The following is a 13,899-nucleotide window of genomic DNA, read 5'->3' on the forward strand; positions in this document are numbered from 1 at the left end:
CAATCCGGCATCGACACAGACGTCTGCTCTCAGAGACACACTGTTCAAAGCCCGCTCAGCAATCATGGGAAATTCTGACTCCTCTTGTTTATCTGGGGCAACACATTTAAACACATGCTTATTCTCCCCCGCCCCCACCATCCCTCTTCGATTTTGGCAAGGTAGAGGTGAGCAAGAGTATCAGATTTTATAGTTCTTTTTATCCTTTTTAGATTTTATTTGAGAGAATGAGTGAGTGAGAGAAGCAGACTCCCCGCCGAGCAGGGAGCCCGACATGGGGCTCCATCCCAGGACTCCGGGATCATGACCCAAGCCGAAGGCAGACGCCCAACCGACTGAGCCACCCAGGCGCCCCAGCAAGATAGAAACCAGTGATGGAATGATGTGTAACTGTCTTAAAGTTAAATGAAATGAATGACTACTCAACTAGATACAAAGCAAATGGTACTACCGTGTATTAATAAGGATGAAACAGAGGGATTTTCATGCTTTTATCGCTTCTGCAGGGTAAGTTAAATAATTAGATAACTGATAAGCATTCTCTTCCTTATTTTAAATACACCCATTCGCACGCACATCACTACATATGGTATTTCTTATCTCAAAATATTTGCCTGTAAGCGCTGGTGTACTTAGTCAAAATGATTGCCCAGAGAGAATCTCCCGTCCCCAGAGTTGTCGGAAGAGTCACGTCATTGCCTTAGGCAGGAACGCACACACTGAGGTAAAAGCTGTGTCTGAATATCTGATGTATTTTATTTGTTCACATTTGTCCTACTTGAGGTTAACACTACTTCATTGGACAGTTTAAAAATCATTCTGTAAATGAAATAAAAAACGGCAGCAAGAGCTAAAATAAAAACACAATGCATCATAAAGGAATGTGTTGAAAGAACACTGTGAAGAAGCAAAGAAAATGTGACCATGATGATGATTCAACAAGGAGAGAAAACCTTCAACATCTGTAAAAGGCAAAACTGTAACAGTAATAAAATTTTAAAAAAAGCAAGAATCCAAAGTGCAGGTGCGCTAGTCTTCTTTTCCACATCCATTCAGGAAATAGATAGAGCATACTATTCTTTTAATAAAGTGACAAGTTCTGCTTTAAAACATTCAGGTACGTTATCTTGCAGATTTTTTTTTTAAGTTTACACGATCTCTACTTTACATTGATCTAACTGGAAAGATGATCATAGGCGATACATGGTATATAATTTCTCGAATCTATGTAGAATATAGAAATGGTAAAGTTTATTGTTTTAGTTTTTGCTTTATTTGCAATGAGTAACAAGAGGCTGAAGATCCAGTATCAGAAGCATCAGTACTTTTACTCTTTCCAGGAAAAAAAAAAAAAATCCTGAGCCCTCTGTCATCTTTGTTGCCATTTTCAGATTCTCTGTAACAAAAGACTGTTCATTTTCCCTGAATTCTGGTCAGCTGACTTAAATAATCAGAATGGTTTTCTAATGCAAAATCAGTCTGGTATTGGTCCAGGTTGATCAACTACAAGGCATGATTCTGGTGTCATGTAAAAATCAGTTACATGTTCATAATTGTTTAGAACCTCAAATGTTTTCTGCTTGAAAGGAAACATCTGTTGAATATGATTTTTGAATAGAGGACTTTTATGAAATATATTTCAAATATTAAAAAATATTTTGAATGCTCCATAAGATGGTACAGGATTTCCCTCGGCTGACAGTGTCTTTTCCCTCTGGGAACATTCTTGTGTTCGCGGCATTCATTTTCCTTACGGGTCTACTTTCATTTAGAAAGCCCAAATACACAAATGGCTGTTGCCTTATTTAGCATTAAAGAGCACTGTTTTTCAAACCATGGCTACAGCTCAACAGCTAGATTAAGAAGTTAAATACACACATACCACGGACAGATTCATCTTTTTTTGGAATTCACTGAACAAACTGTATTCTGGTAAATCCCCCTCCCCCCAAGACAGTGTACTGTACCTATATCGAGGTGTTTAAATATTTCTCCAACGGTTTTCATTGTATTATATTATGAAAACACTAGGCTTCAAGCCGGGTACTAATAAATATTTAATTTAAAGGGAAGAAAGAAACCCCAACACAGAACATTAAAAAACAAACAAACAAAACAAAACAAAAAAAACCTTCCCCTCCCTCCCGTGTCCCCATCCCCAGTGAAGGCGCAGGTGTCAGCCTGACAGGGCCGAGATCTCATAGTCACTGGCCGAGGTGAGGGGCTTGCCCAGCATCCGGATGTTTTTTGCACTGGTGATTCTGGCCATCATGCACACGGGCTTGTCAAAGTACTTCACCAGCGCCGGCTCAGTCAGGAGGGAGGCCAGGAACTGCTCGAAGGTGATGGCCCAGTCCCGGTCCAGGCTGGTGCTCCGGGGCAGTGCCCCCGTGCCCTGGCCGCTGCGCACCAGGACTGTGTCCTCCCCAATGTCCTCGCAGTGCAGCTTGTCCTCCTCGTGGGAGCCGGCACTCAGCACCGAGTACGAGGACATGGAGCTGTCGTCCTTGGTGTCGTCATCGGAAATCAGCATGGAGGAGCAGGCCCCGTTGTCCCGGGGGGAGGAGTCCTCCAGCTTAATGTCCTCCATCTGCCCTCCCAGGGAGTGCTCCTCCTCCACCGTCAAGCTGGCCGGGAGGGGTTCAACAGACTCCACCACGTAAGGCTGGCTGGGCCCCTTCTTGGGGAAGAGCATGCCTGGGATGCCCGGGGTGCAGGTGGGTCCGCTGCCCCCACTGCCGCCCTCCTTTGCAGGCTGGCTGACAAAGAGCTTACCGACCTCCCCAATCTCCAGCAGGAGGCTGGTCACTGCAGCCGTGGCGTGGTACAGCTCCTGCTCGTTGGGGTCTTCGCTGAACATGTTATACATGGTCTTACACAGCTCAATAAACTGCCCCTGAGAAGTGATTCGGAGAAACACAAAGGATGTGACCATCTCATGGGAAGCACAGAGGCAGGACTGAAGTGGATTGGAAAGCTATTTAATATTAGGGTTCCTAGGGGCGCCTGGGTGGCCCAGTTAGTTAAGCGTCTGCCTTCGGCTTAGGTCATGACCCCAGGGTCCCGGGATTGGGATTCAGTCCTGCATCGGGCTCCCTCCTCGGTGGGGAGTCTGCTTCTCTCTCTCCCTCTGCCCGCCGTCCCCCCTGCTTGTTCTCTCTCTCTCTCTGTCAAATAAAATAAATAAAAACTTAAAATATTAGGGCTCCTGAAAGACTCCAGAAAAAGTCCTAGATGTCGGATGAATTGACGTGTTGCTTAAAGTCTCTTTACTCATGTTTCCATTCCTTTTAATTTGAAAATTTTTCAACATCCATAAAAGTAGAAAGAATGAAATAATGAACCTTCATGTACCTGTCACCTAGAGTCAGAAATGACTGTCAGACAGTTGCTCCATTAACTCTTTTATTCTTTGTTCAAGTATCATAAGTAAATCCCAGGCCTCATCTCATTTCACGTCTACACGCTTTGGTATACAGCCCAAGGTGAGCTCCAGTCCCCTCTCCCATGACATGAGCCCCCACCCACGTGACTTATCTGCTCTCCATCAGGAAACCCAGCATTGTCATCTTGTGTTACAATTATTTATACTGTTTTATCTGCCTCATGACATTTCAGCTTCTTAAGGAGAAAATGTGTTAGATATCTTTATAGCCGAGCACAGTGATCTGAAAACAGCATGAGCTTGTCTTTTGAGTATCTGAGGGTATTTTTAATAACTGAAATGAGAGTGCTTGTAGTCTCAAAACGGAATCTTGTGTGATTCACATTTCTCTGAAGGGGTCACCTTCTCACGACTGAGCCTATTTCTGATGCACAAAACCATGCACAAAACAGATCCAAACAGACCCTAACAGCCCGAGTTACCATTATCTTTGAGGGGTACTTATGCTACATTTTTCTATGACTAGAAAACAGAGCGCCAAGGTTCGCAATGAATAAACTGAAATGTTAAACACTTACCTGATTCAATTTGGGTAAATCCTTTGCGTTCTTTGATTTAGATTTATTTTCTGGAGTCCAGAGTCTCAGATAATTACGATTTTCTTGAGAATTTGCCCTCTTCCCTAAAACCGAAGTGTCAAGAAGTAAGTATTCCAAGGTCAAGAAACAAGTGTCCCACCAGCACTAAGGTAAACTAGCCAAGGAGGACATTCTTACCTCTGTCTGGCTGCAGACTCACTGTAACGAAGCCGTCATCTGCTCCGTGCTTCCTCCTGCTATCCAACCCAACCACTGCCAAGAAATATTCACAAGAAAAAAGAGCACAAGATTATATAATAAACCCAGAGATTCAGCAGTTGTAGCAAACAGAAAAACCTCTAGGTCGGGTTGCCTGATTCAGCAAAACAAACAAAACCAAAACCAAAACCCAGGACATGGCGTTAAATTTGATTTGAGATAAATAACCAATAATGCTTTAGTATAAGTGAGTCTTAAATATCACATGGAACATAGGCTGAACAAATGATTTTTTAAGTATCTCAAACTTAGCTTTTACTACGTGTTCCATATTTTATCTGATAGGCCTACTTCTCAGTAATGGTTTCCCCCAGAATTATTTTTCGCAACTGGGGTTCAGTGTAGAATTAGGGATTAAAGGAACGATGTCATGTAGTCTTCCGTACTTAAAAAATGGTGGTGTTGGCCCAGTGAATGTTGATTTCCCTACCCTCTCTGTTACATCATCATCTTAACTTTGTACACATGAGACCAGTTTTCTGCCAGGCCTTGCAGAAGATCAAGAACTTAAAAAAAAAAAAAAAAGATCTATGTTGATAAAAAGGAAAACAAAAAAATCCTACAAAATTCCTTACATTCATAATCTGGTATTTCAAAGATATGATAACTTTCAAGGAAACCACTTATAACTGTTTTCCTTTTTCTTCTTAGGACATCACAGGGCACATAAGGACTTCAAAAAGGAGAGGCATATAACCCCCACCCCCATTCCCATTCAGTCTTTCAGCTGTCAGAATACATTCTAGCAGTTCACAAGTAAACAGTACGTGCCGATCTACAGATCTGCAGACGTATACAATGAGTGGAGTCATGTCTGTGTCCGTCTAACAACTACATGAGGCAGCAGTCAGCACGGTTATTTTGTAAAGGGCCAGAGAGTTAATATTTTAGGCTCTGCAGGCCATACTGTCTCTGTCTCAACTATTCGGTTCTACCCCTGCAGCACGAAGTAGCCAGAGGCAAAACATAAACGAGCGGCTTGGCTGTATGCCAATAAAACTATTTCTAGGCGCTGAAGTTTAAATTTCATATAATTTTCCCCTCATGAAATATTATTATACTTCTGATTTCTAAAAACCATTTAAAAATGGAAAAGCCATTCTTGGTTCACAGGCTGTGCAAACGGACCATGGACCACATTGGGCCCACGGGCAAGTCTGCTGACGGCTGTTACAGAGCAAAGACAGATACAAGAGAACTCTTTCTGGCAGACACGTCCTGATTCTGGAGAGCAGCATACTAACAGGATGATGTTCTTAATGAGCCTGACTACAGCAGGGAGAGGGGAGCAAAATATATAGCTCTTTGGGCCATGTTTTCCCTAAGTCAGGGGGACACGGTGTACGTGGTCCCTTCCGTGGGCCAAGTAGCCGCTCCCCAGTAGTTGGTTGCCCGACTTCAGAAATGTGAAAAGTAACATACGAGGCAACTGGATTGGTATACTTCTCTGACTGACTAGCTTAGGAGACAGCTTCTTCCGATGACGGGGGCTCTGCAGAAAAGAAACACAGTACCCCTGGCGAGGAAAGTCGCTTACCATGTGTGCATTCTGGGGTGATATCTTCAAAGAAGTACTGAGTTGCTTCAAAAGCAGAATCTGGCTCGTCTTGATCAGAAGATGGCTCTAGAGAGAGGAGGAGAGGTAATTCTCAGATTGGCAGAACGGAGCCTCAATGAAAGCGTGCTTTAGCTGTTAAAGCAGTGACAAGGGAGGGTGAGAGCTGACGTTACGAAGGTGGAGTGGGGCCCATCACCGGGGGCCCTGAACGCCTGCGGCCTCTAAAGCCTTATGAGGGGCAGGGGGGGCTCACTCCATTTTTCACTCCATCTTCCTTTTTAACAACCTCACACCGAAGTGTCCTTTTATATCTCCTTTTTATGAGATTTTCCCAAATTTTGTGAAATGCTTCACAAACCAACTTTTAGGAAACTGTATGCAATTAAAGATAATTCTCGAATCTACAGTTCTACCCTATTTCTGTCCTTAATGCTAATTCCTCATATATATATATTTTTAAGTGTTTGCTAGATATATCCCAGCTACAGGCCAACCTTTTTAAAACCTGAGCTCAAAACCTCTCCATCTTTCCCACTTGTTTCTATCAGTGTTAAAACGATTCCTTCTTAACTCAAAGTCTCAGGGACCTACCCTCTTTTCTCTTTTACAACCTTTGTATCCCATGAGTTACCAAACGCTATTTGTTCTCTCTCTTGCAGAAGTCTGCTCTTTTCTATTACAACTCATACCTCGGACAGGTAAATGACCATGGATTCAAGCACTTACTGATTCAGGAACCGATGTAGGTAATTACTATTCAGATCACCCTTAGTGACCAGTGATTTTGTGTGTGTACACACACACACACACACACCCCAGGTCATAGCTACAGATACATGGGCTCCTCGTGTAGCTCACTTACCAGGCACGACGTGCATTTTGTACAGGAGTTTGAGTTTCTCCGTTAGGTCCCCGTGGCATGCAGCACCTAGAATCACGTAAGTACCAATGTGATATGTATTGTGTGGTGCCAACACCTGTGGGCTTAGCATTCCCCCGAAAAGTCTACTTTTTGCGAACTGAAATCAAGATACTGGGTGACAAAAGGTCTGGCCAGCACATATTTGGGGGAAGAGCTCTGGAACCAGGATGCCTGGTTTCAAATCCTTTGTACTTACTATACGCCCTTCAGAGAGTTAACCTCTCTGTATCTCTGTTTCCCCTGTATAAGGCCGGATGATACACAGAAGATTCTACCAGTGGTCTTGACATCAGGATCAAAGGAATGTGAGAATTAAATGTGAGAACACATATAAAATGCTTAAAATAGTGCCTGGCACATAATAAATGCGTTATGAATAAGAAAAATCATGACTGGGTCTCAGCACTCTAATGGAATTCAGAAATAATCTCAAAATATGTTTGAGATTGCTTCCAATTACTCATTGTAGAAACCCCGTTTAGTTGTTTTGGGGGTCTCCAAAATGTTTCTTCAGTTTAATTCATCCTAATCTATCTGCCACTAAATCACCATCACTTCAATCAAAAGAACTCTGTTACTTCTTCCTTTAAAGTCCCTATTTATTTCAGGAATCAGAAAATCCTCTGTAAATATCTAGTCTTAGAGCACCTAGTTGGAGATGAATCAGCTTTGGGAAAAGAGGAATCACAGAATCTGGGTTAGCAGGAACATCAGGGGTTGTCTTGTCTGATGTCCCACTGAATGTAGGCATCTCCCGTGATCCATGAAAGACCGGAGTCTAGCACCTGCTTGAACACTCTCAGAGACTGGAGATCGTCACCACCAGAGGCATTTCATTCCACCGATGTATTCTTAAATACTGAAAATTCTGCAGTTTTTCTGTCTTAGGATCCCTAACCTGCAATCTCAACTTCAGAAAGTCCATGAAGCCCCTAAAATGTAAAATTTTTGTCTCTATGTCCATATGTCTTTTTGTGGGGGAGAAAATATCCACAGTCCTTATTAGATCTCCAAGAGTCCATGACTCAAAGGTTGAGAACTGCTCTTTCCCTTATTCTACTCTTTAAAGGCAAACAGAATATTTCTGTTGCCTCAATACCACAAACCTTCAGATTTTGAGAATAACGCAGCTGTCTCCCTCAAGCTTATCTTTTCAAGGCAAGTTTATCTATTTTCCACTTTCTCATGTGACATAGTTTGTAAACCCTTCCCTACTTTTATGCACGTCTACCTTATGTGTCAACTTGTCAATCAATATCCTCTCTCTGGAAGAAGAGTTCCAGAAGCCTCTTGTCCACTTCACAGAATAGTGGAGCTATTCTCAACTCTTCTAATACAGACTGAATCTGCGTTCAATTTCTTATACTCTTTCACTCTGGAGTTTCATATTGACCACATGGTTAACTAAACCCCAAGATGTTTGCACAACAACTAATACTCATCATGAAAATAAGGACATTTATTAATTCCTTGCTTTGTGTTAAGTCCCATGCTATTTAACTTGTGTAGTTCACTTTCCTCGCACAATTCTATGAGATGGAGATAAATATTATCTCGATTTTACAGATGAGGAAAGTTGAGCTTATTGGTGCTAAGTACTGCATTCAAGGTCATAGACTAGTAAGTGGCAAGCCCAGGATCTGTACTGACATTTGTCTGACCCTAGATCCCATGCTTAAATCCACCATACCATATGTAAAAACGCTAGCTAGTTTTTTGGGTTTTTAAAATATTTTTTATTTTTAAGTAATCTCTCTACCCAACATGCGGCTCAAACTCACAACCCCGAGATCAGGAGTTGCACACTCCACCAATTGAGCCAGCCAGGCGCCCCTGTTTTTTTTTTTGTTTTTGTTTTCATAATCATTTCTTAAAATTTAGGATTTCTGGTTTATTCTTACCAATTTGTTGTTGCCAATCATTTCCTCCAGTCCTATTTTTTTTAATCTCATTTTTGTCATTCAATGTATTGGCTCTCTCTCTCAGCTTCATGTAGCCCACACACTGGGGGAGTAGGCCTCCTCTCTCTCTCTTTTTTCCAGTTATAAAACTACCAGAGTTGGCCTTTATTGAGTCAACGTCACATAGAAACTCATTCTTTCAGATCCCCGATATTCAAAATATCAGACATTGGACTTTAGTTGGAAAATTTGGTGAGCAATACTGTTTTTTGTTTTTTGTTTTTTAACAAGTTTTAATTTGGCCTTCTTTTTCTGTGGCTTCAGTTGCCGACTGAGTCCAGTAGAGGGGGATGAAGAGTAATCATAGTAACAATAATAACTAACCCTTTCTAAGTCACGCACTGTTCCAGTAACTCTACTGGAAGTATTTCATTTAATCCTGACAGTAACTCATTTGCAAATGAAGAAAGATCAGAGGTTAAATATCAAGCCCAAGGTACTAGAGAACTCAGTTGAAACTGATTCATTAACCATCCCACTGGGGGGATGTGTTCAGCCAGTCACCCAATCACCAACTTTTACATACTCCTACCTTTTCCATTTATAACGAGCTATCTGTCAAATGACCAGCTGCATCATGACATCTATGACATATTTAGAGACTGCCTTTCAGCAACAGGACTGGAAAAGGAGATACAGCTCATTCGTGGCTTCTGATAGGAACCCTTCATTTCTAATTCCATATAGACCATCTGTTCATGAATTTCTCGAGGGAACTTTCTGGGGACTGGCATTAAAATTACTAATCCATCTTTTCCAGAATTCATCTTTTAGTTTTTAAAGACTGAACAGAATTTCTCTTTTCTGTCTGTCTCCGTAACTATAATTGACCCACATAACTAACAACAGCTCTGAGCATTTTCCCAGTATCTGGGGCGAGGCTTACTTTGCTCAAGAACCCGATTGCATTTTGAGAAGGCTGAATACTCTTTTCCAGTGTTTTCACTATCCCGGACTGCAAGCTTCTCTTTCCTTTTCTTACTGGAGTCACTGAACTTAAGTAAATTAAATATTTATATTGATTTCTATCACTTTCTACATGCAGAACGGTCTCTTTTTCTTCTTCCTTATCCATGTCCAAAGATAATTTTTAAAAATCTCCTTTTGATAGCTACCAATCTGGTAATAAGTAGTTTACCTTGGAGTAGAAAAGACTGGAAGAGGGTCAAAGGGGTCTTTGGCCCTGGATTGTTTCGCTTTTTTTAAAAAGTGGAAGGTACTTATGTGTTACTTGTGTAATTAAAAGTTGATGGCTCCTCCTTCCCTAAAAAAATACCCTGCTTGCTGTCGTCAGCACAGACTAGTGAGATAAGGGTGAGCGATCAAGACTGACAGCCCTTGTGTGAGTCCCAGGCCCAGCAGGACTAACTGTACAGTTCAGTTCAATGACAGATTAAGTATTGACTCACTAAAAACTAATATCCCAGCAAGTTATTTAACTTTTCGGAGCTTTCATCTCTTTAACTGACAAAGGGGGTGGGATGATAATAGGAAGCAGGTGGGTAATAAAGCATAATAGTAACAGCACCAACTGTGCCCCTGGAGTGCCTGGGGTCGAACTCCAACTTTGTCGTTGTGTGCCTTGGGCAGATTAAAGGTACATTTAGCATTGGGGCTGTGCCCGGAGCACAGTAAATGCTGCATGTCACTGGGATCCCCTCAAAAGGCTGCTGTTTGGATCTTGCGATCAAGTACAAATTCTAAAGCATCCAAACAGCGTCTACACTTAAAAAAGGCTAGTTCTGGGCTGCCTGGGTGGCTCAGTGGGTTAAGTGGCTGCCTTTGGCTCAGGTCACGATCTTGGGGTCCTGGCATCGAGTCCCACGTCGGGCTCCCTGCTCAGTGGGGAGCCTGCTTCTCCCTCTCCCCCTTTGCTCGTGCTCTCTCTCTCTCTAAATAAAATCTTAAAAAAAAAAAAGGCTAGTTCTTCCATGTCCCCCTCCCCCTTTAAGCATACACGTGAGTGCTTTATATAAATAATTCTTTCCTTCCTAAGAGCATCTCATCTATACCCCTTTGCCTTTTTAAAAACCATCCGCTTCCTCTGGCCTTTAAGCCTTCTAGTCATTACTCTTAAAGATTTAGAGCACTTTTTGGAATCATCATTGGCTCCATGCCTGACCCCTTCATCTTTCCTAGGCATGTCGTTTTAAAGTACATGGCCAACGTCACAAAGTAGCACAATTAGAATCAACTTTTTTTCCCTTTTTCTCTCATTCTGGCAGCCTGACATAATGCCTGCTACAACCAGAACCTCCTATCTGCTGGGCCAACCTCTACCAGCCTGTAGCTCTTCTGCTGAATAACACGCAGAACAAGAGTTCAAAAGAACAGAGGGCAGTCCTGCTAACACAGAATCACGGTCAGTGAGGCTGACGGGCAGAAACTGCGTGCTGCTTGTGAGAGTGGGTGTCCTTGCTCATGACGGTCCTTCCTCCAAGCAAAAGGGAGAGAAAAGACCTCCATTTAGACTGCAGAGCTGTTGTGGTTTCTTCAGCCCTCTATTAAAAACATTATGAAATGTTTTTATAAAATTTTATGAAATATAATACAGTTTTTGTCAAAGAAAAATAATCCACCCAAATATTTCTTTTTCTCTTATAAAGTTATCATAGTCTGTGGTTTCAGTGTTTAAGTTGGCATTTTATTGTCTTGCAGATTCTCTGATAATGTATTTTAACTAGTGCTGAGAGCTAACTAACGTAGAAGAAAATGCTTTACTCATATCGTAAATCCATTCGCAAAAAACAAACGTCACCAGCAGTCTGCAAACCTTGAAATGTGCTCCCCTGCCCTCTAAACCCAATCTTGGGAGGCAGAGTGGGGCTGGGGCCCTGAGGGCAGCACTGAGGACCACCAGGAGCGCGGCACTGTCCCCTCCAAAGTTGTCATTACATCACGTGCTTACTTAGCCCAGAGACAAACTCTCGGAAGTTTATCAGAGAATCTCCGTTTTCATCTAATAACTGGAACAAGCGGGAGGCCAGCACTTCCGAGTGAGTTCCACAGGCCCAGGGAAAGAGGAGAGCAAACATCCCCTTGAACTGCTCAAAGTCGATGCGATACTGTTCAAGGTAAGGCAGGCTGGGGTCGTGCCGGTCCAGCGCATTGCTGCTCCCGCCCCAGTAGCAGCTGGTGAGATGCTCTGCCTGGAAAAGGAGAGAACAGGAGGGTTACTGGGGAGGCGATCTCACAGCAAATACCAGGAAGAAAAGGGCCCTGCCTGACGTTGGGAAAAAGGCTTTTGGTCAACCGTGTACATCTCCTGGGGCAGTGCTCTGGTCTCAGGGCTCCCGGTCTTCTCCTTGTTCTACGCAGACCTCCACCGCCCACCCACTAACTGCACAGTAACCACCCCTGCAGCTTACATCTGGTGTGAAAGGTCCAGTTCGATTCCTGGAGGCAGGTGAAGAAAGTCCCCCCCCCAACATCCCTCCCGTACCCCCGTGTTCTTCTCCCTCACACACACACTCACAAGCATTTAAAAAAATAACTCCTGTGAAAATAAGCAAAACTTTTCATTTAAAAAAATTAAACAGAATGTTAACCTGAAAAGGCTCTGTCATTTAAGTGATCTGACCACCTTGTTTTCTAGGTGAGGGTGAGAAAGCCCAGAGGCTGAGTGGCTCTCACAGGTTGTCCACCCAGTTACTCAGAGCACAAGCATGATGACATTGGGGGTTTCTGAAGTCCTAGTGTAGTGGCCCATAAACCCCCTGTCTCTTGGTCACTGAAATTACATAAATATCATAGTCACAGTATTCAAGCTACAAACGTGTGGTCTTCTTATTGCATACATCTGAAAATAGCTCTAGGAAAATTATGAGTAGGAACCACTATGGGAAGGAGAATAGAGAGCTGGAAACAACAAAAAGCTTCCTGTTTCTGTCCTTGGAAACAAGGCAGCCTCTTATTCATGAAGTCATATTGATTCTGGTAGATATATGCACCCATTCTAGGAAGACCACAAAGATAAAACTCTTGTAAAAGAAAAGCCCAGAAGGACACCCCTCCCCCGCCATTTACAGTTAGCTCTGGATGGTAGATGGGAGAGATGGGAGGGGCATGAAAAGGAGGACTTTATTTTTACTTTATTCCCTATTGTACTGAGTATTTCACGACAGTAACGTATAAATACTGCAATAAAAAAAAAAGCACTTTCGAAACAGATCTTTCCCCCTTGCCTGGGAGTTGTGTAAGGGGGGGTCAGTCATGTGCGTAGTACTTCAGTTTTGCTCTCACTTAGAAAGGAGCAAAGCTCAAATGTCTCTATCACAATTGTTTACTAGGAATCACAGCTAATAAGTTAAGAGAGAGAGGAGTGGGAGTAGGCAAGAGAGGAAGGAGAGGTGGGGAGCAGAGACAAAGCCAGGCTTCCGCAATGCAGTCTCAGGAGAGTGAAGGAAGCAGGTCAGAGTTCACCAGGCCTTTGGGGCGCATTCCTGGCTGCAGAGGGAGGTCAGAGTGCGCCTATCAGAGGAAGGCAGGTAGGCGAGGCTGAGATCAGAGAGGCTGAGATCAGAGAGGCCGCAAGGATTGAGCGGGAAGGGGATGCCCAGCAGCCTTCTGTGGGTGGGACGGTGTTGGTGATCCGCCCCTGGGAGAAGTCCTCTTTACCTGAGCTATGTCAGTGGATAAAGGTTGCCCAGAGCATTTCCTCCTACTGAAACCTTCAAGTTACTCTGGAACCAGGCTTGAATGTGGCTCCAGGCCCTTTCATGGTGCTCCCAACCATCAGGCAAAGACAAGCCTGTACCTTGATAAGCCCCCACACTCCATCATGTAGGGACCAGGGACCCAGACATCCAGAAAGCACCTAAGGACTCATTCAGAGTTCAAGAGAAACTAGGGCAAAGGGGCCCTGAACTACATTTTCCATCAAACATGCCTCAAGGTGGCAGCCTTTCCACCTTTTTCCTCCAAGTTTAACTTTTTATTTTTTTATTTTTTTTAGTTTGAGTACAGTTGACACACAATGTTACATTAGTTTCAGGTGGAGGCTTAGTGGTTTGACAAGTTGATGAGCTCTTTGGGAGAGGGCTGCATCTTTCCTTTGTATCTGCAGAAACCCCCCTGGAAACTTTTTAAAGGACTCAAGAGGCTGGCAGAGTGTCTGACACATACTGACACCTCAATACATGTTTGTTCAAGTGATCTAACGCCGATTAGAGTGTTCAGAAGACTCAAAAGAGAGTCCATAACTGAGGTTTTTATCT

At 43.1% G+C, this 13,899-nt stretch overlaps 1 protein-coding gene across 1 annotated transcript in view; it reads right to left on the minus strand.

The window, feature by feature from the left end:
* Positions 1 to 732: 732 nt before the first annotated feature.
* TBC1D9 (TBC1 domain family member 9) overlaps positions 733 to 13,899 on the minus strand; it is a 108,213-nt gene continuing 95,046 nt past the window's right edge. The window contains exons 16-21 of the mRNA XM_040626332.1: positions 11,592 to 11,832; positions 6,663 to 6,728; positions 5,780 to 5,866; positions 4,162 to 4,236; positions 3,964 to 4,067; positions 733 to 2,896 (exon numbers count right to left, since the gene is read on the minus strand). Of these exons, the coding sequence (XP_040482266.1) occupies positions 2,177 to 2,896; positions 3,964 to 4,067; positions 4,162 to 4,236; positions 5,780 to 5,866; positions 6,663 to 6,728; positions 11,592 to 11,832 (1,293 nt within the window). The 3' untranslated portion in view covers positions 733 to 2,176. The remainder of the gene's footprint in view (positions 2,897 to 3,963; positions 4,068 to 4,161; positions 4,237 to 5,779; positions 5,867 to 6,662; positions 6,729 to 11,591; positions 11,833 to 13,899) is intronic.

Source organism: Ursus maritimus, unplaced genomic scaffold (assembly GCF_017311325.1).
Source record: "Ursus maritimus isolate PB19 unplaced genomic scaffold, ASM1731132v1 scaffold_11, whole genome shotgun sequence".
Taxonomy (NCBI): Eukaryota; Metazoa; Chordata; class Mammalia; order Carnivora; family Ursidae; genus Ursus; species Ursus maritimus.